The sequence below is a fragment of the Camarhynchus parvulus genome, chromosome 7 (assembly GCF_901933205.1).
Source record: "Camarhynchus parvulus chromosome 7, STF_HiC, whole genome shotgun sequence".
NCBI lineage: Eukaryota > Metazoa > Chordata > Aves > Passeriformes > Thraupidae > Camarhynchus > Camarhynchus parvulus.
Genome location: NC_044577.1, coordinates 5097320 through 5121956, shown reverse-complemented (window position 1 = coordinate 5121956; position 24637 = coordinate 5097320). Strand labels below are relative to the sequence as shown.

Genomic DNA, 24637 nt, shown 5'->3' with positions numbered 1-24637 from the left:
CACCTGCTCACTAAAAGCAAACAAACGAAAAGAGGAATCTTTCTAGTTTGTCTTCAGATTTGCAACTATCACTTAGCTTCACGTGGATGATTGTGTTTCTACTTCATTTTGTATTGTATTTTTTTATAGGCATGTGGTGACCCCAAAGCCAAACCATCCTATCTTATTGACAAAAACCTGGAATCTGCTGTCAAATTCATAGTCAGGAAGTTTCCAGCAGTAGAAACACGCAACAACAACGTAAGTAATCAAATGGCTGTATAACTGTTTGTCTTACTACCCTTTCAGCACCATCTGGGAGGTTAGCATTTTCTTATAAAGCATCTGATGCTGACAGTTGCAGTTGGAACATAGTTGTTGATTCAAATGTCTGGCAGGGTACTTGAGAAGGAGTTATCTTTAAGGAGAGAATATGAAACTGTAATTCTGATTGGGTTTTCTTAGGATAGGACTCTTTCTGGTTTTCTTTTTGCCATTTCAAAGAATTGTCAATGGGAAGAAATCCTTGAAAAAATCATGCCTTACTGATTAGGAGAAAATCCTGGTGACCAGACTGATTGCAGAAGATGAAAGTTGCATAACTTTATTTGTGACGTGTCCTAACCAGCAGATCAGTAAAAAAAACCACTTGTCTGCAAGGTGGGAAGAAGTGTTTGTACTTTACAGGTCCCTTGCCTATGGAGTCAGTCCCTGTGGGAATAAAGAATACATTAGTACATAAGGAGAAACATTGTGAAGTACAAAAATATGGAAATAAAATTGTTTCCTCCTCATATAGTGAGTTCAGTTGCAGAAGTAAATTACATTTTACCTTTGAGTGGCTCAGTATTGCTGAATTTGAATGTGAAGGGTTTTTTAAGATAATTGTTAGGCTAGAGGCAGGCATTTTGGCAGGTGATGTACTCTTGTTTCCCTGTTTCAATTTGAAAGACAAGGGCCCTTCAGATGTTTGTTTTACCTGCTTATATTTCTTTCCAAAGGTGGGAGGTGGAGGTAGGTGTTGGGTTTGCATGTTCCCTGCATGCAAGTGCCTGCTTGTGTGTTTGGGAAGTTTCTGCAGAATGATAGGGGTGATAGCAATGAGAATAATTAGCTTCTTTTACATTGCCATCTCAAATTTGTATGTAATGTCTCCAGTAATACCAATGGAGGAAAGAACCCAAAGAAACCAGAAGAAAGTTTTACCTTATGGAGGAAACAGTTTCATTAACAATGTGCTTTTTCACTTTAAAACTTGTACATACTTTGCACTCTTTAATGTTGCTTATCTTTGTATTGAATTTGAATGTGTTAGTAACAAATACAGAAATTCTTTATCGAAGTAATGTAAAAATAGTAAATCTGTTAAACCATGTTTGGTAAATGCTTCCATATTCTCCAAGCTTGGGTGGCAGATCAGCTATGAAAAGATAATGGACATAGAATTTACTTACTGCAGCTGCATGTATGCTTTAAATGTCTTCCAGTTGTTGATTATCAATTTGGAGCTTAACTAATGATAGACGTTTAAGGATTTGTTGCTGTGAAGTTTATGGAAAGAGATCAAAGAAAACTTGCTGTATTTTGACAATCACAGTTTCTAAAATAGGACACACTCACAATATTTTGTCATTGCTGTGTGTTTATTTACTATGAGCCAGCCAGGCCTGTGTTTATTAAACACAGTTGACAAAAGCCTACCCTCCTTATGGATGAGCACTCTTTAAAGGAGGATTTCTAGCAGTAGGCAGCTGGGGTGTCTGTCCTGCAGTCACAGCTGATGGCATTTCATTTAGTTATTTGCAGGTGTTTCCCATAGAGTGTTGTAACTCCTATAAAAAGAAAAGGGTGATCAGAGAGTTAAAAGAGCAAGAAGCTAATTGGAGCAAAGGCACATTGATTAAAGAAATATCACGAAGGATTACTGCAGTGGAAATAGCTAAGAAATCATAAGTTGTGTTTCTTCCTTGCAGTGAAAATTCCAGGACACCCTTTCAGGGAGGGGTTTTGGATTTTGTATGTTGGGAGTACAGCAGTTGCCACTGCCTAACACTGTGTACCTTTGCTTTCAACATGTCAGCAGGTGATGGTGCTGAACAAGCTTGCATTCAGTTTTAGAGAATAGGTAGTGCCAGATTTTTTTATTTTTTTGACCTATTTTAGTTGTTTTTTGTCAGGTATTGTCATCTCCAGTGTTTTGTGTCTTAGAAATGAGCAACACATTTGATTGAAGAGTATGAGCAGTGTTTGCTGTAATCAGAATTTTCATTCTGTTGAAACAAGTAATTCTGTTATATTTGCTATTGGTATCTTTTACATCTTTATCCATGGAAAATTGAGTTCCTGTTTTGTTCCTCCTTCAGTGTTTGACGTGCTGAGTCGTCAGAGGAATGTCTGACAGTTGTTGGTTTTCAGTATTGTATTGAGAGTGAAAGATTGCAGGCAGATTAAGTGGCTGATGAATCCTTGCTGATCAGGCTGGAAAATTAAATGGAGTACTTCATTTTCCAGAGGATTAATTATAGATAACTCTGCACCTTATCAGTTCATAACTCTGTCTCCCATTGTTTGAGGGCAGTCCCTGTGATGTCTTACACCTGCCCTTTCTTTTCCAATTACCATGGTGAATCACATAATCTTGAAATTGTGCAGTTAGAAGACCAGGCTCTTAAAGTGTTAATGATATAGGCCACTAGGGTAGTATTGCTGCACACTGTATGAAATAACCTGCAAAGGAAGGAATAAACAAAAATATAAGCAAAAATTTCAAGGATTCAAAAAGTGAGCAACAAGATAGAGTCCTGTTTGAAAGTTTCTTCTGTTTTTGGGGGAGCTTTACTATTTATAGTTATTATAAATTGACTAAAGCTTTGTTTTGAAAAAGCCTTCTAAACTGCAGATGGCTTCCAGAAACTTTTGAGCACCGTTGTTCATGGTCAGGTGTGTGATCTGGTTGTGCTTGTATTGACTCAGAGTAGCATTTATTGTTACTGAATTTCCTGGCTTGGCTTCAAAAGGATTGTTCCAAAGTAAGGGATGCAGATGCAGCCTCATTTTTCTGATGCCTATTTAGACTTCATCCTCTTTTAAGGGGGTACATGTGAGGTTCTTGTCACAGTGAACTCAAAAAATTGCTGTAGGACCTAAAAGTTGCTCTGTTCTCAGTCAATGCTAATACTTAATACCTTTTAAAACCAGAATAAAATACTTCACAATGACAAACTGGAGATGCAGAGAGAAAAGACAGAATTTTTTTTAGCTTGTGAATAGAATTTGATAAATCTGCTGCCTGTGCAGGTAAAGCTCCATGTCTTTGTGTGATGAAGTTGTAGCCCCCCTTCTGCTTTCCCAAACACCACGTAGAACAGGTAGTGAGAATATCTGTCTTCTTTCTTGAACATGTCTTTTTCTTGGTTTGTTCCTTGCAATTTCCTTGTAGAAAAACTTATTTTTTTTACATGTCTCTTGGAAAAAATTGATGTTCAGTCATTGCTTAGCACAAAGCAGACCAGTGAAGCATCACTTGGAAGTTTCTAAGTGTATGGTTAGTGAGAGAAAGATCTGTTTTCCAAGTAATGCTAGTCTTCATCACCTAGTAGGTATTTTCTCAGTAATGTTCATATCAATTCCATTTTTGTTTTGTATTGACTAATTTTCTGCTGCATTGTGTCTGTGGGGACTGTAAATAAGATCACTTGGGAGCAGAGGACAAGCAGTGTGAGCGTTTCCAGTCTACCTGGGTTAGGATCTATAGTTTTGAATTAGTTCACTTTATTTTTTGAATTTTTGCCTTTTCCCTTTTCGATCCCAGTGTGTGTTTGGTTTGCCTCCTGTGTCTTTCACAGTTTCACTTCACAACAAGCTGGTTACATACGAATTAGATGGGTGTGGGAGAGGTGGTGTGGGCACAGTGTCTGAACCTCCTTGGCTAAAGCTTATTAGAAGTCATTAATGCATGCTTTTATTAAATGCTTTCTTCTATTAAAAAAAACTAAAACCCACACTTTATAACCAGTCTTGATTTTTTAATTTGTGATAGGTGCTTCTAGTAATTAGTCTTTTTCAGAACACTTAATACAAATAATAACCTGATTTTCAAAGTTTTTTTCTTTTGGCCCTGCAAGTGCTACAGCTTCTCAAGGAAAATGTCATTTGTTTGCTTGTTTCTAATGAAGCATTTAGTACTGTAATTTTCATAGCACTAGTGAAGATAATTTAGAAATTATCATCTCTGGAAAAATAACTCTGTGGTCTCTACTCTGCTGCCTCATGTATTGGTAATCCCTTTTCACTAGTCATTTATTTTTGAGGAAATTATATGGTCATTAAAGCTATCACAGATGTTTTCTTAAGTCTAACTTAAATTATCCCCAGATTCAGTAAATGGTAATATTTTTATCCACCTTTCTGGAGTGTTAGGTCTCTTGCATGGGAGACTTGACTTTCCAGATAACTTCCAACTTGCTCTAAGCAAAAAACCCCCAACTCCCTACATTCCACCATAAAACTCAAGTGGCCTTTTCCATGAAGATTAAAACATTTCCAGGTAAGAGGGTGCCATGCACAGCTGCTTTTTCACCTCTGCTCTTGCTCAGGGAGCTGACAGTGGTAAAGAGATGAATTTTCCAGAAGTCACTGAGGTAGCAGTTTAGGTTTTGGATGTTCCCCTGCATGAGTGAAGTCAGATGATGAGCAGTTTTTCTCCGTTCAGCTTTGTATGAACGGTTAAGATGTCTTATGCTTGAGAATAGAATATATTAATGGTAGTTTATTTCACAAGAAAATGGAAATCATCTACAAATAATAAAATTTTATCTATGTTTTTACTAAAAAGTCATTTAAAATTGGAATTGTTCAGCCTTGCTTTGATACTGCCATACTTACTGTGCTGGTTTTGTACGCAGTAGTGTGTCTGATGTCTTCAGTTGTTACAGGTGTAAGAGTGACTTAAAATGAAGCATCCTATATAACAGACTATAGTATATAAAGTTTTTCAGTCTAACAATCATTTGTGAGTGAGCACTTTTTTCATAACAATTCTAAGATGTCATGTGAAATCCTGAGATCACTTCAAAATGTTTCACCAAAGAGAATTCTCATAATGTAACATATTTTTTCAGAATAGTAAGTGTTGTCAGCTACGAAGTTTATTTTCTTGGTTTGACCTTCGACTGGGCCTGAATTAAAGATAAAAAATACACTGTTTGGATGTTATTCTACCATTATTTGTAATAAATCACTGTAGAAGACTGCTGTAAGTCATGTAAATCCATACAAGTCACTTGCCAAGATAAATCAATTTTGCTTATTGCTTCATAATGTCTGCAATACCTGCCGAGGAGTGAATGTGTGTAACACTTTACCCTCTTCTTCATCCACTAAAACTCTCTTTGCTTTAATGATTGACAATTTAAGAGCTTGGCCCTTAAAAATCAAGAAAACAAACAAAAAACCCCCACTGAGATGGCATTCAAAAATTTGTATGAATTGTAAAAATATTGCAAAAATTGTAAATGAAGGTGAGAGAATGGGGAGACTGTTTCTTACAGCTGAGAGGCTGATCAGTTTTTAAAGAGAAGCCTCCCTGTTCCAGTTGCCTGCCCTTAATTAATTCCCTGGGAATGGTAACAGTTATGGAGCATCACAGGTGGCTATTTCCTTTTCAAAACAGTTAACTTAGTGCTAGAAATTTGAAAACAAACTAAAATAGATCTTGTAGGTAGACATACGTTAGTTAGTAAACATGTTAAATATTCTATTTTATCTTTTTATATGCAGCACAGTACTTCAGAAACTGCTTTTAATTGGAAACAAGAAAACCAAGGACACAACCATCATTCTAGAGTTAATTTACAGAATTTAAAACTAATTTTTTTCATTTTATTAGATGCTTCTATCTTTCCCAGCTGTTCTACTATGGATTTTGTAGACACAGAACTTTGTTCGAATTAATTGAGTTTTTCAAATGTTCATCTAAAGACTCTGTAGGTGACAAGCATAGTGAGTATAACAAATGACAGTAAGAATACTGGCAGTGATGATTTATCTCTCTCACCAGGAATTTAACAGTCAGAATTTAGAATACTGCTTTTTGGGGCTTATATTCCAGCTGGTGAGATTGAGTAGATGGTATTTTTGCTGAGGATATGGTGATATTTATGCTGTTGGATTGTAGAAACCAAATACAAGTGTTTAATGATCAGACTTGCAGGAAAAAATATCACACTGATATAAGCAGAAAATCCACCTTTGTACTGTCTATTTCCAGATATTAAATAAGACATTTATTCAAATTCTGCTGCTGCCAGTCAAATAAACATGATAAAAAATTGCAGGACTAGGGATACCATTTGTTTTTACACACATAAGACTCTGAACAACCTCTTCTAGTTGTCTCATATTTTTTGTGAGCTGTTGTATTAAATTGGTATTTATTCACATGATTAGTATGCCAGGCTTGCATAATTTCTCTTTTGTCTGAGCCATTCATATAAGCTGTAAGTGAGGCTGTCTTGCATTTTTCATTTTTTTTTCTTCTCTTAATGTACTTTCTCTGACATAATTGACTGTTAAGGATCTTGGGGATTTAATATAAAGAAGGAAAAGCACAAGTTAAAGATCAGTTCTTTTTCCTGTAGGTACTGTATTCATAAAGTGCTAGCTTCACTCTTTCTTATTTATAAATAATATTCAGACATCATCAGAGATGTGGTAGTTTGTTAATAGACAAAACAAATAGTCTCAGATTAATTATTTGAGAGTTTTTTTGATCTTGCTATATTATGCTGAAAATTATACTGGTTTTCCTAGGTCGTAAATCTAATTCACCTCATACAACAAAAATACTTTTGTTATAATTTGTCCTTCAAATTCTCTAAGAATCAATAAACCACTTTCAGTCTACAAGGCAGTCAGCTATAGTAGAAATAATCTTTTGATGTTTAAAGAGTTATTTTTTCAGTTTATCCTATTTTAGGATATACCTTATTTTGTTGATTATTGGAAACTTTCAATAATGAGTTGCAGGCTAAGGGAAAAAGCCTCAAACCAAATACAAATCAATATAGCACCAGCAACTTGTGAACAGATGTTTAGAAGTTAGTGATTAGTAATGGAAATTAGTAATGGAAAGTTTTAATGCTGTGGTTGTGCAAAGAGTTACACCCACATTCTTGAATGATAAAAAAGCAAATAAACATCCAAGACACTGCATGCTTGTAAGCTGTTCTTCTGAACATCACTGATCAGGCTGTGCTCCATAAATTGAACTGTTGCCCTGTACTGATATAACAGTTTGTTTATATGTTGTTTTGGTACTACTATTTTATTTAAAAAGTTTACTGACCCCTTCAACACTCAGCATTCAAAGAATGATCATCTCAACTCTCTAGGAAAGTTTTAACATCACTTATGTGTAAATGTTTCTGGGAATACAGATAACAAGATGAGAATGCACAGCAATGATTCCATAATCCTTAGCTGAGTGTGGCAAATACCTCCCTATACTCTGTACAACTCCACAGAATTTCTGAAAATTTATTATTTCTTTTGTGATCATAGTTCCCAGCACCATTTCCCTTTTTGCCATATCTCCCCATTTCACATATTGTGGCTTGAAATTGAGTGTCCTGCAGGACTGGCCATTCAGTTACTAGTTATACCAAAAATTGGTGTAATGTACAGCAACCTATAATCTTGAGAGCCTCCTTTAGCCTTGCACCTTGCTTACTATGATTTAGGAGTGCAGTGGAAAAATGCTGCTAATGGGGTGTGCAGTGGTAGTGAGTTCTGGTTTTGTTTTTTCTTTGCACTAGAAATAATCTTACTTGTGGATCACACCCTGTCATCTCTTCCTGAAAATTCTTGAAAGGACTTCTCACATTCATCTGGGTCACACTTGTATTAGTTGCACAGAAAGAAACTCTATTTCTGCTTAATCTTCTACAAACTGGCAAGAAATGCTTGAAGTGTTAGGGCCAGGGTGCAAAATTAAGACCACTCAACTGAATTTTCTTTGTGTAAGAGCTGTTGAGTGATGGAGCAGTCCTGACAACACAAAGCAGATTTTCCTGTGGAGTGATTCCAGGTGAAGGCACAAGGTGTGCTGGAGCTGCACAGCCGTCCTGGAGCTCTGGAGTCTGTGTGATGATGCTGCATCCTTCATTGTCTGAGCTCAAGGAAGTTGAAGTTAAAATGGTATACTGGTAAAACTACAGCTTTAATCCTCATGCTGAGGATCAAAATACAAGTCTTGGTATTTGAAAAAAACCCAGATTTTTGTACAGCAGCACATTAAATGGGAATAATCTATTTCCTGGTGCATGAGGTTTATCAGGACAAGTTAGAAAATGAACACATGTACTTGCACCGCTTTCATTTCAGCCTCAGCTGATGCCTATGTGAAAAAGACTTAATAGGCAGGTATTCACAGTCCAATCCTTCGCCATGGTTTATGAGTTGGCAGGAGTATTTTATAATGTAGCCATTCTGATTTGCTCATAACAGACTATTCTTGTATTCCTTGACAATAATGAAAGTATTATGGCCAAGACTACTAAAAAATCATAATCACCTCTAAAAATTCAGAGGAGAGAAATGAAACTTATTTTATATGAGATACCTAGTTGTGATCCAGGCAGTTGTTTTATGAATTTAAAATTTTGATGCTTTACTTAAAACTGAGAATACAGAGCACAGCTTTATAAAAGAGAGTGAGCTGAAGAAGTGTACTCAGTTCTAGCCTCTTAAGAAAATAATCTAATCAATTTGAAGCAATTTTTTAATCTGTCTTATAATTGGTTGCTCTTGTTGAGAAAAAGATGTTACTTAACTTGATCATCTTTAATTTAAAATCTTGCAGATTTTTGGAGGGCACTTTTTCCTATTGTTCCTGTGCTTTAAGTAATTTCAATTCCTGTATCAGGAAGGATATGTAATTTGTAGCTGGATATTGCCAGTTAAATATTTGGATACTTGCAGTGCTGTGAGACTGTCATACATAGATAAACAGAATAGCTGTTCACTAACAGCTGCTTTTTTGTGTTCTTAATTGTCTAAGTGATCAATCTTGTTCCTTCAGAAAATCTTTTAAAATAAATAGTACTTCATTGTCTGTTTAAAATAGATATAAAAATAAATCCATGTGAATTATTTTACCTTTGTATTCACGTTTGCCTCTTCCATTTTATCCACAAGTGTCTAATGCTAGTGTTTGGCTTCTTTTATGTTTCTTTATTTTGTTGCTTTTGTTTGAATGTATTATTGTGTTTATATGGAACTGGTCAAAGAACCGTTACTGTATTTTATGTTTGTATCTACATTTTATTTTGCATGCTTAACGTGGCTTTGCCTGGATATTCTTTTTGGTAAGTTCAGAATTTAAAAGCATAATGTTTTTCTGTAGTAAAGTTTGTAACCTGCCACCTTATTTTCTTCCATCTCAAGTAACATAATTATTTTGGTTTTGGCATACTGATTTGTGCTCATGTACTGTTCTGCTTTTGCAAATTATACATATGTGATAACATAACACTTCTCCTGACTACCATTTTCATCTCTAGCTGAGCTAAACAATATGACTCTGGTACTAATGTGTACTAATGTAACTTTTATCTTCGAAATGTAGTGGGCAGCTGTTAAAATGATGCGTGCTGAGAACTCTGTGTATTTGACACACACAGAACCTCAGTCATAGAAAAACCATGTTACAGCTTCTTTGCATAGCCTGGTGGTTTCTCTGCGCTTCACAGGTATTACTTTGCAGCAGTCTTCTCAAGATCTTCTAAGAACAGTGTGCATGTTTGTTTCTCTTTTAGCAACAGCTTGCTCAGCTCCAGAAAGAAAAATCAGAGATTTTGAAGAACCTGGCATTATATTACTTCACGTTCGTTGATGTTATGGAATTTAAGGTAAGGCATTACAAATGTGTAAGTTGTTCTGTCACATTAGGTTTCTGTAATTGTATTGATGAAATAACACTATATAATGAAACAGCTGAACTTGAAGCTCTGTTCTTCAATTGAAAAAAAAATAAAAATGAAGCTCCATCACTAATCGTAGTAACGTGGTTTAATTATATCTTTTTATCTTTTTAAACTAAAGTTATTCCTTTGTTTTTCAAGGACCATGTCTGTGAGCTGCTAAACACTATCGATGTTTGCCAAGTCTTCTTTGACATTGTAAGTTTCTAGGTTTAAACTTTCAAAAATGTTTATATTCAGAGTCCTGTGGGGAGAAGGGCTTGTTTTTGTTAGTTCAACAAATATCACATCTCCAGTTATAAATGCAAGAGAAATAAAAACAACATAGGGTTCACATTTCTAACTTTTATAATAGAGAGATGGACCTTTCTCAGTAGGGTTCTTATGGACAGTAGTAGCAGTATTGTTGCCAAACATAAAAATTTTTCAGTAATTTTTCATTTATTGCATCTGCAAGTTAATTCCTAGTCATCTATATGCTTATGCCTTGTGAGACTCACAAGACAAGACTACTACTGGTGTCCACCTAAGCTATGTGAGGAGGTAATTTTTGGGGTTGACTAATGCACCTGCAAAAGCATCTAAAAGTCTTACATTTAAAACAAAACCACCAGCCCCCCAAAAACCCAACAAAACCCAACAAAAAAACCAAAACAAAAACCACCACCAAACAACCATAGAAAAAAAAGCCCCCAAAAGAAATCCTCCAATACCTTTTCCTGTTGGTTTCAACTTTCTTCATGTTCTTAATGTCACCTTGTTATTTTTTGCCATTATTTTAAATTTGACCAACTTAGATTCATAATATGAAAAAGGAACAGGTGTGTATTCTGTGGAATGATGTTACAAGGCCAGTGGGATATGTGCTAGTCTTTTACATTTCAGTCTTATTAAAATACAGTTCATAGGCATGGCACTACTGACTGCTTAGTAAACAAGAAAAGTTGTCCTGCCTGTCAGGTAATCTGTGACACTGAAGCCTGGAAGGATTTATTTGGATGCTTTGCTTTCATGAGTGCAAACAGTTCTGGGAAACTGAATGAATAAATTAAGGTTATAGAGAGTCACATGCCACCAGAACAAGAACTTTGTTCAATATACAGCCCATTGTATTAAAAAATTCTGAACATTGGTGGAAATGTAAGAGAAAATGTGTTATGCTTGTTTCTAGAAGTTTTAAAATGATAATTTACTGGTTTTCATTTCTAGACTGTAAACTTTGATTTAACAAAGAACTACCTAGATTTGATTATAACCTACACAACTCTAATGATACTGCTGTCCCGAATTGAAGAAAGGAAGGCTATCATTGGACTGTATAACTATGCCCATGAAATGACACATGGAGCAAGGTAAAAAATTGATGGTATAAAAGATGTGTATGATGTTCATGACAGTAACAGCTACACCTCAGTGAATTGTTTGTTGTCGTTTTTAGTGACAGAGAATATCCACGCCTTGGCCAGATGATTGTGGATTATGAAAATCCTTTAAAGAAAATGATGGAGGAATTTGTACCTCACAGTAAAGTATGTAACTACTTTTCACAGGCATGCAATAACCTTAATTGGGAGAAACAGAGATAAAAAGTAAATGTGCAGGGGTTTGTTTTGTTGAAGGCCATTTGGTATAAATTTTTCCTGGGATTTCTACTTGCATTGAATGTCTGGGGCTGGGGATTGATACCCTATTAAAAAGCACAACCTGCAGAAATACAGGAATGATAAGTCCCATTAGTAAGGTGCCATTTTATTCACTAAGGATTAGAAATTAATTAAAAATCAGTTGTGGATCATTTGTGTTTTGTGTGGGCTTGTAGCTTGAAGTTAAAGAGATTCACAATGTTTCTGTGAAGTTGGTTGTTTTGCTCTCTTGCCATTCTAGGTGAATGTGATTTTCTGTTTTGTAACCTAAGGGGCTTTGCTTTGGATTTTCCTGGGAATCGTGGAGATCACCACTGCCTTTTTAACAGTAGCTCCTGAGTAGCTCAGTACTTAAAAGCTGACACTCTGCCGAGTTGCCTTCACTGAGTTAAAGGAGCTCAATTCCTTTGGTCCTTTCTGTACAGATGTTTCTACGTTTCTGTTCTTACACAGAAACACTTGCAACACTTGGTTGTGTTGCAGTTCTGTGATGTTTTATCTAGGCTGTGTTTTCATGTAAGAATATATTGAAAAAGTTACAGAAGCCTTGCCAAAGTCAAAGTATATCCTGTCTTATAACTTTCCATTTGTTCACTAGATTTGCTATTTTGTCAAAGCAAACTAAATTTCTCTGATCAGGACTGACCAGCTATATTACTTTCTAGTTGCTTGCAAATTAATTGCCTAACAATTACAACTTACTTTAGAATCTTTGTCAGTACCTTAAGTTAAATTCTAAGTTATTATCTAAAGTTTTTAAGGTTTGGTTTTTTCTTAACCTATTTTGAAGTTTAGTACTGGTTGTGTTTTCCTTCTCTAGTTTCCTTTCTAGATTTTTTTCAATTTCCTTAAACTTTTCAGTATTGTCACTAGAAGTTCAGAGCTTTCCAGCTACTTTCCTAAGTGCTCTGAAGTGAAATAGTTTCTCATACTTCTAACATGTCTGTAATCTTATTTGTGTTATACTTTCCACCATTCCTGTCTTGTTAAGACTTACTTATCTAAGGATCTCATTTACAAATAATCATTTCTAGTGCACATTTTAGCAAAGATGCTTTACTTCTCAGTATTTTGTTTATGCTCTTGTATTTGATAGTGGGTCAGTCCTTCCATTGACACATTTGTAAAGATGCCTTTCAGTCCAATTTTTGCTCTCGTGCTTATTCCGTGCTAGAAGCATAAATTGGGGTCAGGGATCTTTTCAGGTGCCATACTACAGGAACATTCTTGGGTTGCACTCTCATGGAACTGCACACTGAAGTTGTCATTCTGTAATCCCACTGCTTTGCAGCAAACCAGGCAGTTGTTTAGTCTTTTACATTTAGCTTTGGCAGATGACTTAGTTTTTTTTTTGCCTGCGTGACCTCCTCTGCTCTCACACTGTTCAGATCTGGCTCCCTGAGGATTCATTCAAGCACCAGTATTGATAAAAAAGGCAGGGAAAATACTTAGGATACACTTTCCCAGATAAGCTTAATTTGCTACAAAGATATTCCTGCAGACAGTATCTGCTCAAAAGAATTATAGTTTGCTACCGTGGGGAAAGTCATTATAAAGGAAGTGGTAGGGAAGGGACTAACACAACAACTGGGATGCTTGAATAAGTAATGAACAACTTCCAGTTGTGTATGAGAGGGCTTTTGTGCCTTATTTTATGCCTTATTTTTTTCCATGTCCTCTAATTCTGAACTCAAGAGTTTTTTAACTCTAACTAAAATAATAGAAATCAAACTCTTGCTTCTTTGCATCCTTCCTCTAGCCTGGAGTAGTCTTTTATATGTTAAATAAGCTAGGTGCAATGGGGTTTAACCTTATGTTTAATTTCAAAACTAGTTCACTAAAATGTTTTGATGACTGTTAGTAATAAAGCTGAGGAAACAGCTCTGCTGATGAAACAGTACTGACCATTCAAACTAATCATTAGCCTCCTTTCTAGTCCCTTTCAGATGCTCTGATTTCACTCCAGATGGTCTATCCTCGACGAAATCTCTCAGCTGACCAGTGGAGAAACGCACAACTGCTGAGCCTCATCAGTGCCCCCAGCACAATGCTCAATCCTGCACAGTCTGACACAGTATGCTCTTTTAATTTACATTCTACGATAGAGTTAAGTAAGGTTTTCTGTGAAATAGTTGTCTGTTGGATTACCTCTATGTGACTTTTAATCAGAGAAGTAAATATGCTGGTTAGAACAGGGGGAAAGTTTTCTCTCATTAAGTAAAGTTTCTGTTACATTAACTTGTGCCTTCAGCTTCAGTAATTTGTTGACCAGAAGATGAGGGAAGCAATGTTAACTTCTGCAGTCATAGAGGGGAGGAATCCTGTGTACCCTCTCAGGTGTTTGTGAGCCAGGAGACTGGAAATCAGAGCTGGTCCTTCCTTTGAAGTTTATATTTGCTGCCTCAGCTGTGCTATGCATGGTTATCTTTCTGGAAAAAAGCTGTAATGGCTGTCAGGTTGTGATTAGTATCCATCAAAAGCTTTTAATTCTTGAATATTGTTAAATACAGTGTTTATTGAAAATAAATATTTGTCAAAATTCGTTCAGGATTTTGGAGAGGTGTGGAAGCTCATGTAATATTCTAACCCTCAATTCTGAAGTGCTGAAACACTGAATCATTGTTAGTGGTCAGTGGCCTTCTATCATCAGCATTTAAGGCTTTGTTTGTCCCTTTTTGCTAAGAAATCCTTAATAACTAGTGTGCTACAAATTACTGTTTTTTTAACAGATGCCATGTGAATACCTATCTCTGGATGCAATGGAAAAATGGATCATTTGTGAGTAAAATATTCTGAAACAGCTCGTGCTTGTATTAAAAAAAATTGGCTAACATTTAAAAGACTACTTGCTTTCTGTACTGTATAACAGTTGTATTAATTGTAGCTATTAATTACAATTAATAGCTTGATTAAATTTCATTTGCATAACATGCAGTGAAGCTAGAATTTAGCATGTGCTGCCAAATCATGCATGTGCATCAGTTTGTTCCAGACTTTGACTGGAAGTGAGGGCTTCGGTAATTCTGATGAAAGTGTCAAGTAGTATCAGCATAAAGTAATTAATTTCACACAAATATTGCAAAAATACTTCCATTAGAAGTGGAGAGGGAGGTACTTTTTATATATGGGAAAATGTTATACATTAAAGAGTTTATTAATGATCTATGCAAACTATTTATACAAAGTACATAATCATCTCACTGTTCTCTTACTGTCTTTGTGCATCTGATTTGTGACATACATCAATGTGAACTTTTGAAGTTGGGTTTATTTTGTGCCATGGAATCCTAAATAGTGATGCTACAGCTTTGAATCTTTGGAAACTTGCACTTCAAAGCAGCTCTTGCTTGGCTCTGTTTCGAGATGAAGTGTTCCATATTCACAAAGCTGCAGAAGATTTGTTTGTAAACATAAGAGGGTAAGTTTTTGTTCTTTCAGAATCTCTTCTAAAAACACCATATTTCTTGAAGGACTGTTTCAAACCAATTACTTCTGTTTCATTTAAGTTCTGCTTAGGTACACAAACATTTTTGCTTGATATCTTGACTGTTTCTTTAATGCATAAGTTTTAGGGGCCTGATTTCATAACCACCACACCTTTTTTATCTCAGTTCTGAAAGCCTGGTGAATCAGTCTCTAAAATGGCAAGTCTCTAAGATTGGTGATCTCACCCACAAATCTTGATTTACTGAAGGGAAATGATGTTATGAATGTTGGGTTTGCTTGAAAAATTGCATCTTGCTGCCTCTATTTCTGCAGTACATTGTATGAAAACTCAGAAACAAAGTTGAGACCTCTAGCAGCAAACACCAGGAGCACTTCAGTAGGTTTTTGGTTTGGGGATCTAGTTTTGGCATTTAGCTCTGCTCAGGAGCTGGTGTGTGTTTTCTGCTGTAACCTGCTTGCTATCATAACATTGTAGCTCCTCGAAAGCTCTTTCTAAAATGTGCTACTGATTCTTGTACCACATGTGATTGCTTTTTACTTGCAGCTACAACAAGCGTATTAATGACATCAGAGAGTGCAAAGAAGCTGCTGTTTCACATGCGTAAGTGTCTTAAAAAGTTTTTCTGTCAGATTTTAGGATTGGTTTTCTTAAAGCAAAATTATAAAGGTTGTACAAACAGAATTTGTCAAATGCAGAATTAGTCATGCATTTTCAAATGAGATCGTTTACTGATTGTTCTTTTAAATCTGGATTTGCTTAATGTCGTTGCCAATTTAACTTCCCAAGTTCTGGATTATTTTTCAAATTATGAGGATGGAAGCATTTAGTTAATTCATTATTCATTAGTTATGTTTTGTCTGATTACAAAATGTGAAAGCAGATTAAAAAGAAATGTTTTCATGTTGTCAAATTCACATCACAGAGAGGGAGCAGAGAACTTGGGGTTTAAATTTATTGATGCTTCAAGAATATATGGTGTTGGTGATGAGGATGCCAATTTTTTGAACCACATTCTTCAAAATTCTGAACTTTTGAAGTTGGTATAATACAATCTGCCTATGCTTGGTCTAAAATGCTTTTGCAAATCAAGTATGCAGTGTCTGGCATAGTGGATAATATATGTTCTTTTGTTGCAGGGGTTCAATGCATAGAGAGAGACGCAAGTTTTTACGTTCTGCACTCAAAGAACTAGCCACTGTCTTGTCTGACCAGCCAGGCCTCTTGGGTCCCAAGGTAATAACAGCTTTTTTGGTTTGCATTTGTGCAAAAACCAGTGTGTTTCTCAATGGTAAATCTAATATTTCTTTTGGGGAGGAAAAAACTCCTTGCTTCACTCAGAATACCTACTTAGTTTTTTATGTTCTGGGTTTTAGAGACTAGTTGCCTCTTGAGTGCACAAACTATTCAGCTGTTGTGTAGATTGATAACCTTGTGAACAATTTTTGTTTTTCAGGCACTTTTTGTATTTATGGCATTATCCTTTGCTCGTGATGAAATTATTTGGCTTCTTCGTCATGCAGATAATATGCCAAAGAAGAGTGCAGATGATTTCATAGATAAGTATGTGCATTTTTAGTGCAGTTCCTTCAATACTGGAATTTCACAGACAAAATAAATTTGAAGGCAGTGGAATCTCAGAAATGGCTGGCTATATGAAGCAGCTGGGAATGTTCAGAAAGTTTTTACTTGGGAATATTAAGTGTCCCACCAAAACAGAAAGCTAGAAATTTGAGCACATCAGTGAAAATTCATATATAAAATAGAATTTTTTAAATAAGTTTTCATTTTTTAGCTTTGAATAGGCAAATATAAAGGTTTTTCAAGTGTCTTCATTGATTTTGCATTGATAAAATCAATGAAGGAGGCAAGAAAACTTTCAAAAAACTTTATTTGTTGAATTGTAGATTGTCTCTTGTAGCAAAACTGTCTTTTAAATCAGCTAAGCTTTAGTTATGTAATACAGCTAAAGTGTCACCATAAACAGATGGTAAAAATGAGAAATATGATTACAAGATTGTACAAGTGTGAATAGGCAGGAGACTTCTCAAGATTATTGGACACAAGGTTGAACTGAAAGACTGCATTTTAAACAAGACTGAATTTTAAACAAATAACAATCATAAGGCCAATTATAGAGCTGGAGTGGGAAAATCTTGGATTCTCTCGACTGGTTTTAGGTGCTAAGGAAAGATGGAGGTTCCAGAGCCTCTCTGAAACAACCTGTGCTAGTATTTAACCATTCTCATGGCTTGGGAAAAAACCCAGAAAAGCAGTTATTAAACTTGTAGTTTTCAGGTTTAACTGCTTTTTGAGAAAAACATTTTTTCAAATTGAGCTATACAGAAGGGCTTCTTCTTCAGAAAAATAACTGAATAGTTACACAAACCTTTGAGGATTACTATGGTGATATCCTGCTTACTTATGTCCTGTTGAGTGGATTTGATCTTGCAGAGAAAATTACCTATGTAAGCTCCTTTTACAACATTAACAAATACTTTCCTACAGAAATTAGCTATTGATAATTGTTTTAAAAGCAAGATATAGGAGGAAATTCCCATGATAGAAATTTGTTTTAATATTTTGAGTGACATTTCTAAGCTTTTCCATTTTTTTTGGGTTTTGTTTTTTGTTTTTTGTCTAGGCACATAGCTGAGCTGATATTCTACATGGAGGAGCTCAGGGCACACGTACGGAAATACGGACCAGTGATGCAGAGATATTATGTACAGTATCTCTCTGGCTTTGATGCAGTGGTCTTAAATGAGCTGGTGCAGGTATGGCAACATCATGGTTCTGCCTTCTCAAATGCAAATTTTAACAAGGGCTTTTTGTCCAAAATGACATCATAAAGTGCGTCCCAGTTTGTGGATTTTGGTGAACGTTAGGGAGTAAACCAGATTAACTTACTGCTTAATTCTGGGATTTAGAGTTGTACTTGTGGTTTTTATATAGAATCACAGAATATCCAGAGCTGGAAGGGACCCACAAGGCTCATCAAAGTCCAATTCCTGGCCCTGCACAGGACACCCCAACAGTCCCACCCTGCCTAAGGGTGTTGTCCAAAAGCTCTTGGAGCTCTGGCAACCTTGGGGCTGTGACCCAAGCCCTGGGGGTCCAACCACTCTCTGAAGGAGAAACCTTTTCTTAATATTTTCCTTTCCTATTCCTAATATCCAATCTAACCCTCCCCTGACACAGCTTCATACCATTACAAGTTGTATGAATTTATATACTTCAGTATTCATATATGAATATTATGAAGCACTGTTATGTTTAGAGACTATGAAACAGGTACTGTCACTGAAGGAGTGTAGAAACCTTTTCTTATTTAGCCCAACCAAGAAAGGATAAACTTTCTGAGGTGCTTTGGTTTTATTTCCTGGTGACCCCACTAGATGGAGCCCAAACTGAAATGAGGGGAAAAATGGACTTGAATTTTAGTTGTCGTTAATTCATAACAGCTGTCAAGCACCAGATTAGACAATTGATTGAGAGATAATTTGGATTTTTTCAGCCTTTAGGTTTCAATGTCAGTTTTTTCTGGAATTAAGAGAAACTTCTGCATTACATTACTTAACAGAAGTGTGGTCCTCTTTAGTAAAACTACAAAGATTTAGGTTGCATTTTGTAAAATTTGTAAGTTTAGTAAAATAAATTTGAATTTTTATTAAAACAAAAATGAGGGAGGGGTTTTTTGGATGTAAAATGATGATGATGTGGGCTCGATTATACCCTGCAATAACCAGATTTTCATTGCAGACAGGACAGAAAATGTAGTATTGCTACATTTACTGACAGATGTTCCCATTTTGAGCTGATATTGGTTTGGAAATAATATTTTCTAGGTATTTGTCATCAGTCAATGAATTAAAAAGTGAAAGCTATTAAATAGCAGTATTTGAAATATTCCATTGATAAATTTACCTCTTGTAGTTTTTTGGACATTTTAGAGTATAGCTGATAAATGGGGCATGGATATTGACATTGTTTCATAAACCAAGTTCAAAGTAATAACAATAGCAACAACATTTCTTTTAGAATCTTTCAGTGTGCCCAGAGGATGAATCAATCATCATGTCCTCTTTTGTAAACACAATGACTTCACTAAGTGTGAAACAAGGTAAGTTTAAATGAACTTGGAAAATTGGTAACAGACTGGCAGACTCCTCTGAAAAGTTTCATCACTTTTGTTTCATGTAATCAGTAGAAGGAGATAAACTGCATTTGTTCTCTTATTTCTCTTTCATTTTTGTATCTGCTTCTTGTGGTGTGTCTCTTTTCCAAAGGATGCTATTGGGTAGTAATCCAATCTTTTAATACAGAAAGCATATTATACATATTATCATCTAGATATTTTAATTCATTTTACTGCAACTGTACTGGATCAAAATTCTTGGGTAAAAACATGACGTTCATTACCCAAATAATTCTTTAGTACTTTGGGGTTTTTAGAAGGTCTGATATAGTATATCTGAATTTGTTCGTTTTCTAAGGGTTTTCTGTTCTATATTTTTCCCTGATGCAGTTGAAGATGGAGAGGTATTTGACTTCAGAGGAATGAGATTAGATTGGTTCAGATTGCAGGTAAGAATTGATAAATGTATGTGATGTTTCACTAACTTAAAACCAAATTGTTTCATAGATTACTACTGTTTTAGATTACTCTCACACTGCAAGTGGGTGACAGGCTATCTAAAAACAACCTACTCTGAAAATCAAACAAATACTTCAACAGATAATTTGCTATGTGTTGATATAACTTTGTCTGCTTTGGGTACTTTTTGCAAATCATCCCCTGGGGTGTTTATAACAGTTCAGAAATAGAATGTGTTGAGGCTGAGCTGTTTGGTGGGTGTGCAGGGTGTGATTCAACGTGCCTACACTGGTAAGGGAGAGATTACAAATTTGTGTTTTGCCAGTGCATTTGTTCAGCAGTTTATCTGTGAATTACTGCCATATCCAGTGGTTGTTTAGAGATATCACTGAAAGGCAGTTTGCTGTTTTTTAAGCTCTAGTGGAAAGAGAAGAATCCCTGCATGGTCTTTAAATACACAGGTGTCCTGTGCATGGCAATAGCAATTGAATTTGCACAAAAGCAGCTGCAGATTTAACATATAAATTGTGTTGTCTTTCCAGGCCTACACCAGCGTTTCTAAAGCTTCACTTGGCCTTGCAGACCATAGAGAACTAGGAAAAATGATGAACACAATCATTTTCCACACAAAAATGGTAGATTCTTTGGTGGAGATGTTGGTGGAAACCTCAGATCTTTCTATCTTTTGGTATGCTACTAAAGTGACTGTACAAGTTTTTTATTATTTATTGTTTGGTTTGTCCTTGCAAGTGTGATTTTCAAATAGCACACTTTGTAGGAAGATAGGCCAGTGGAAAAATTACTTGGAATTTCTGGTTTTTAGCAGAATTAATTTGAAGAAGGTATTTTGAACATCTGTCAGACATATTCTGACAGTCACATAATTGATCAGGAATCATTTGCAGATTTTTCCTTAATACTTCTTGGCAAAAAGTGCAAGTTTTTATACTTCCTAACAAACATCAGAATAAAAATATAATAATGATAACAATGATAACAACAACAACAACAACAACAACAACAACAACAACAATAATAATAATAATAATAATAATAATAATAATAATAATAATAATGTAAAATAGATGTGCAAATAATGTGCATAAGAAGTGAATGCAGAAAACAAACAAAAATGATGAAAGCCTGGGGCAGTTTTTGGTATACAAAACGTTTATGGTCACATTTGGTTTGTGTGAGGTAAACCTTATTTGCAGCAAATAATATGCATATTGCATTTAAATGTCTGATTAATAACTGATTAATTCTGTTCAGTTTTTATAGTCGTGCTTTTGAGAAGATGTTTCAGCAGTGTTTGGAGCTTCCCTCCCAATCAAGATACTCAATTGCATTCCCACTGCTTTGCACTCACTTTATGAGCTGTACCCATGAACTGTGCCCTGAAGAGGTAATTTTTCAATTTAGGTTATTTTCATCTCTTATTCAACATAGAGTGAACTAGAGCTGAACATTGCAAGAAGGTGTTTGTTATGGCAGTTTGACATTTGAGGGAGGAGAGTGCTAAAAATGTAAAAATGGAGGTAAAACAAGTAGATACCTTGTTAGATGACTCTTTCTGAATAAATCTCTAAATCCTTTTCTCAAGTGAGAAAGAATTTTGATCTTTGCTTTAAAGAGGGATTAGCTAGGGTACAAAAATTAGATGACTTTTCAGGCTTAGATGAAAATAAATCCCATATGCCAGTTAAAACTTAGAAGCAGCACTTGTCCTGTTAAATGATTTCTAAACTCATGGTTGGGAGAAGGAAATAGGAAGTTGGGGGTTCTGTATGACTTATAGTTTTAGTTTATAGTTTATGTTATGGTTGTGTTCAGTAACAAAAAAAAAGTGATGCACAGTGTAATGCAAGCATTTGCTTTGGTCAGAACTGGGTAATGGAAACCGTGTTGGTTAGAGTTAGAATTTAAAAAATACTGTGGTGCTTGAAGAAATGGACTCTTTGTTAAAGGAAGCAGTTAGAATCTGAGGAAATTCTTTCTATTTTTGTTGTAAGGGCATAAATCCTTTAGTACATTTCCTGTATATTCACTGACTTTGAAATTAGTCTGGGAGTTAACTTGGCCATTTTTATCTAGTGCTTATGAAAATGTTATTTTCATTCCTAACAGTGCTCATCTGAAACAATTAGTTGAGTAAGATTTATTGTAATATACACAATATGGGGTTTTCTTATTTAAAAATAAAATTATTTTCTGCTAAACTTCATTACAGTATACGTCTATATAGGTATTTTCCTTGTATGCTTTGCTTTAAATAGCAGCCAATGCTATTTATGTTAGACAAGCATTAAAAAGTTTCCAGGAAAGCTGAACCCTTCAGGACAAGAGACATCTTTGAGAACAATTACAGTAACAGTAAGAAATCAGTAGCCAAAGCCCATTGGACACTAGTTACTGTGCATTCAGCTGTAGCAAGAACATTTTGTCACAGCCAGCAGAACTTGAAATTCAATGTCTGAGTTGTATTCCTTGGTAACTATTATCATTTTGGAAAAATAATCTTTGCTGTGCTGTGTACAGTGTGTCATAGTGTGGCTGATAGAAAGTAAACATCAGTGGTGAAAGGGGGATTTCAGCAAGACAGAGACTGTGCTTGTGCAGATCCAGTTAGAAAGGAACAGAATCCAGAAATTAATGCAGCAGGGCTTTATTATTGACTTTCTCAGTGATCTGAAGGACACTGCTTTCTCTATAGCTTGAGTTGCATGCTCTTTTCCCTCTAGACTTACTATTGGCACATACTAATGAAGAGGACATTCACAGAGACCTTGGAATATTGGACATACTAAAGCAGATTTGGTCCAAAATTAAATCTGAAAACCTATTCTTCAAACTTTTTTTTTGCCTCTTTTTATAAAAAATATTTTTAATGGTGACTTTGAAAATTCATGGTTCAGATTGCTTCCGAAAAGAAAAAAATAGCCTAGAGTCAAGATTATTGAGGACTAATGAATTTATTATTTCCCATATCCTAGTTCTATGATTAGTGAACTGTTCTCTGCAGTGCTGTAGGACTGATGGGAAACTGAAAATCCTGCTTCCTTTTCTCCCTTTTGAACAGAGACATCACATTGGGGATCGTAGCCTTTCCTTGTGTAACATGTTCTTGGATGAAATGGCCAAGCAGGCTCGAAATCTCATCACAGACATTTGCACAGAACAATGTACACTGAGTGATCAGGTGAGTATGGTTGTCTATTTTAATTCTCCTTTGAGATTTTATCCATTCAACTTTCTGGATATTTTCTGTTCGCTTTTTTCTCTGTGTTTTTGGGTAAACTTTCTGTTTATAAAATTGAAGGTGATTTGAGCAAGAATTTTTAATACTAGAATTGTGTCAAAGGAAGAATGTGTTATTTGTGTGATGAAATGTGCTAAAAAGCTGGATTTTAATTTGGAGGGGCTGTTTCTTTTTGTTTACTAGTTGTTGCCAAAACATTGTGCCAAAACCATCAGTCAAGCAGTGAACAAGAAGTCAAAAAAACAGACTGGAAAGAAAGGAGAACCTGAAAGAGAGAAACCAGGAGTAGAAAGCATGAGGAAAAACAGATTGGTTGTGACAAAGTAAGCTGTTTCTTCTGTTCTTTTCACCTTGAATCCCAAGTCAAAATGTGTTTCACACGTTTCAATATGTTTTACATATTGAATGCTTCTTGCTTAATTTGTCTGAATAAATTTAATTGGTTGTAAGTTTGACAGCTTTGCAGTTTGTGAGCTTGTGATGCTTCTGTGGCTTGTATAGAGACTGAATTTTGTTACATAAGTAATAGGAATTTTTGTCACTTGAATTTATCCTTTGGCTGTTTCCTGAGCAGAAAGAATCCCTGTGCTGTAGCAAGGCTTCTTAATTAGTCATATTAACTGTGGGCATGTGAGCTCAAGGAGTGGGTGGCATCTTTGATTCTACCTTGTTTTAGCACTCTTAAGTACAGGCTGACAGGAAGTTCTTTCTGCCTTCTGAATCACTTAAACATCTATTCTTTTTTTGGGGGGGTAAAAAAAAAAAATCTATATATAGATTAAAAAATATATCTCACATCACTGTATGCAATGCAGATCAATATCCAGCTTTAGGATGTGTTCTTGGCCAAAATATTGGTTTTGAAATATGCTAGGAAAGTGTCTCAAAGCAGAACATGATAATGAAAAGTTAGACCTGTACTTGCTTTTGAAGCATTATCCATTCAGTGTGTGCCTTCCATGATAATATACACTTCTGTTACATTAAATATTTTTATTAATTTCTTGTCTATTCTTAAAGCCTGGACAAACTGCATACTGCACTTTCTGAGCTCTGCTTCTCAATCAATTATGTACCAAACATGGTGGTTTGGGAGCACACGTTTACTCCAAGAGAATATTTGACATCTCACCTGGAAATCCGCTTTACCAAGTAAGAAATATTGTAGATTTAGAGGCATTGATACACAAAATAAGCCTGATACACAAAATAAGCCTTTACTAGTTTATGTTGGAAATGCTGTATACTTACTACATTAAACTAGGTTTTAAAAGATGGATTGTGAAAACCATAAATAGAATCCCAACTAAATGATTATTAAGTTTCATGTGCAGACATACACAATAGTCAATTCCTGTTTTAAAATAAAATATGTTGAAATCCACATGATCTATTTAACAGCCAGATCCTGCATTCCCAATCCTGTGTATTTTGTAGGAGCTGGTTGTTTTTAGGCATGTATGAAGATATGTATTCCCACCATTCTTTTGCACAGTGCTGGAATGCTTTTGAGTATTTGAGTTGACTGCCTTGCTGAAAGGAAGTCTGAAAATCACAAGTCAAGATCTGACAAAGCCAACTGAGAATATGTGCAGTTCCTTTTTTTTTTTAATAATAAACTGTTGATGTTTGATATTCCTGTCTTCCCATAATTTTTTACAGAAATAGGCAAATGGCAGCTTCTGGACATGACTTCATGTTAAACCAGCCAGCTATCCTACTTTTTATACCAAA

At 35.4% G+C, this 24637-nt stretch overlaps 1 protein-coding gene across 5 annotated transcripts in view; it reads left to right on the top strand.

Moving 5' to 3' along the window:
• Positions 1-24637, top strand: part of NCKAP1 (NCK associated protein 1) — a 53534-nt gene that overhangs the window by 11790 nt on the left and 17107 nt on the right. For 3 of the 5 annotated variants that reach the window (XM_030951852.1, XM_030951850.1, XM_030951854.1), the window contains 19 exons: positions 130-240; positions 9795-9887; positions 10101-10157; positions 11169-11311; positions 11398-11488; positions 13539-13676; positions 14332-14380; positions 14864-15020; positions 15594-15650; positions 16187-16283; positions 16504-16610; positions 17692-17824; positions 19089-19170; positions 19576-19634; positions 20187-20332; positions 20917-21049; positions 22724-22843; positions 23087-23226; positions 23924-24055. In XM_030951852.1, the coding sequence (XP_030807712.1) occupies positions 130-240; positions 9795-9887; positions 10101-10157; positions 11169-11311; positions 11398-11488; positions 13539-13676; positions 14332-14380; positions 14864-15020; positions 15594-15650; positions 16187-16283; positions 16504-16610; positions 17692-17824; positions 19089-19170; positions 19576-19634; positions 20187-20332; positions 20917-21049; positions 22724-22843; positions 23087-23226; positions 23924-24055 (2045 nt within the window). The remainder of the gene's footprint in view (positions 1-129; positions 241-9794; positions 9888-10100; positions 10158-11168; positions 11312-11397; positions 11489-13538; positions 13677-14331; positions 14381-14863; positions 15021-15593; positions 15651-16186; positions 16284-16503; positions 16611-17691; positions 17825-19088; positions 19171-19575; positions 19635-20186; positions 20333-20916; positions 21050-22723; positions 22844-23086; positions 23227-23923; positions 24056-24637) is intronic. The other 2 variants (XM_030951853.1, XM_030951851.1) reach the window with 1 other exon arrangement.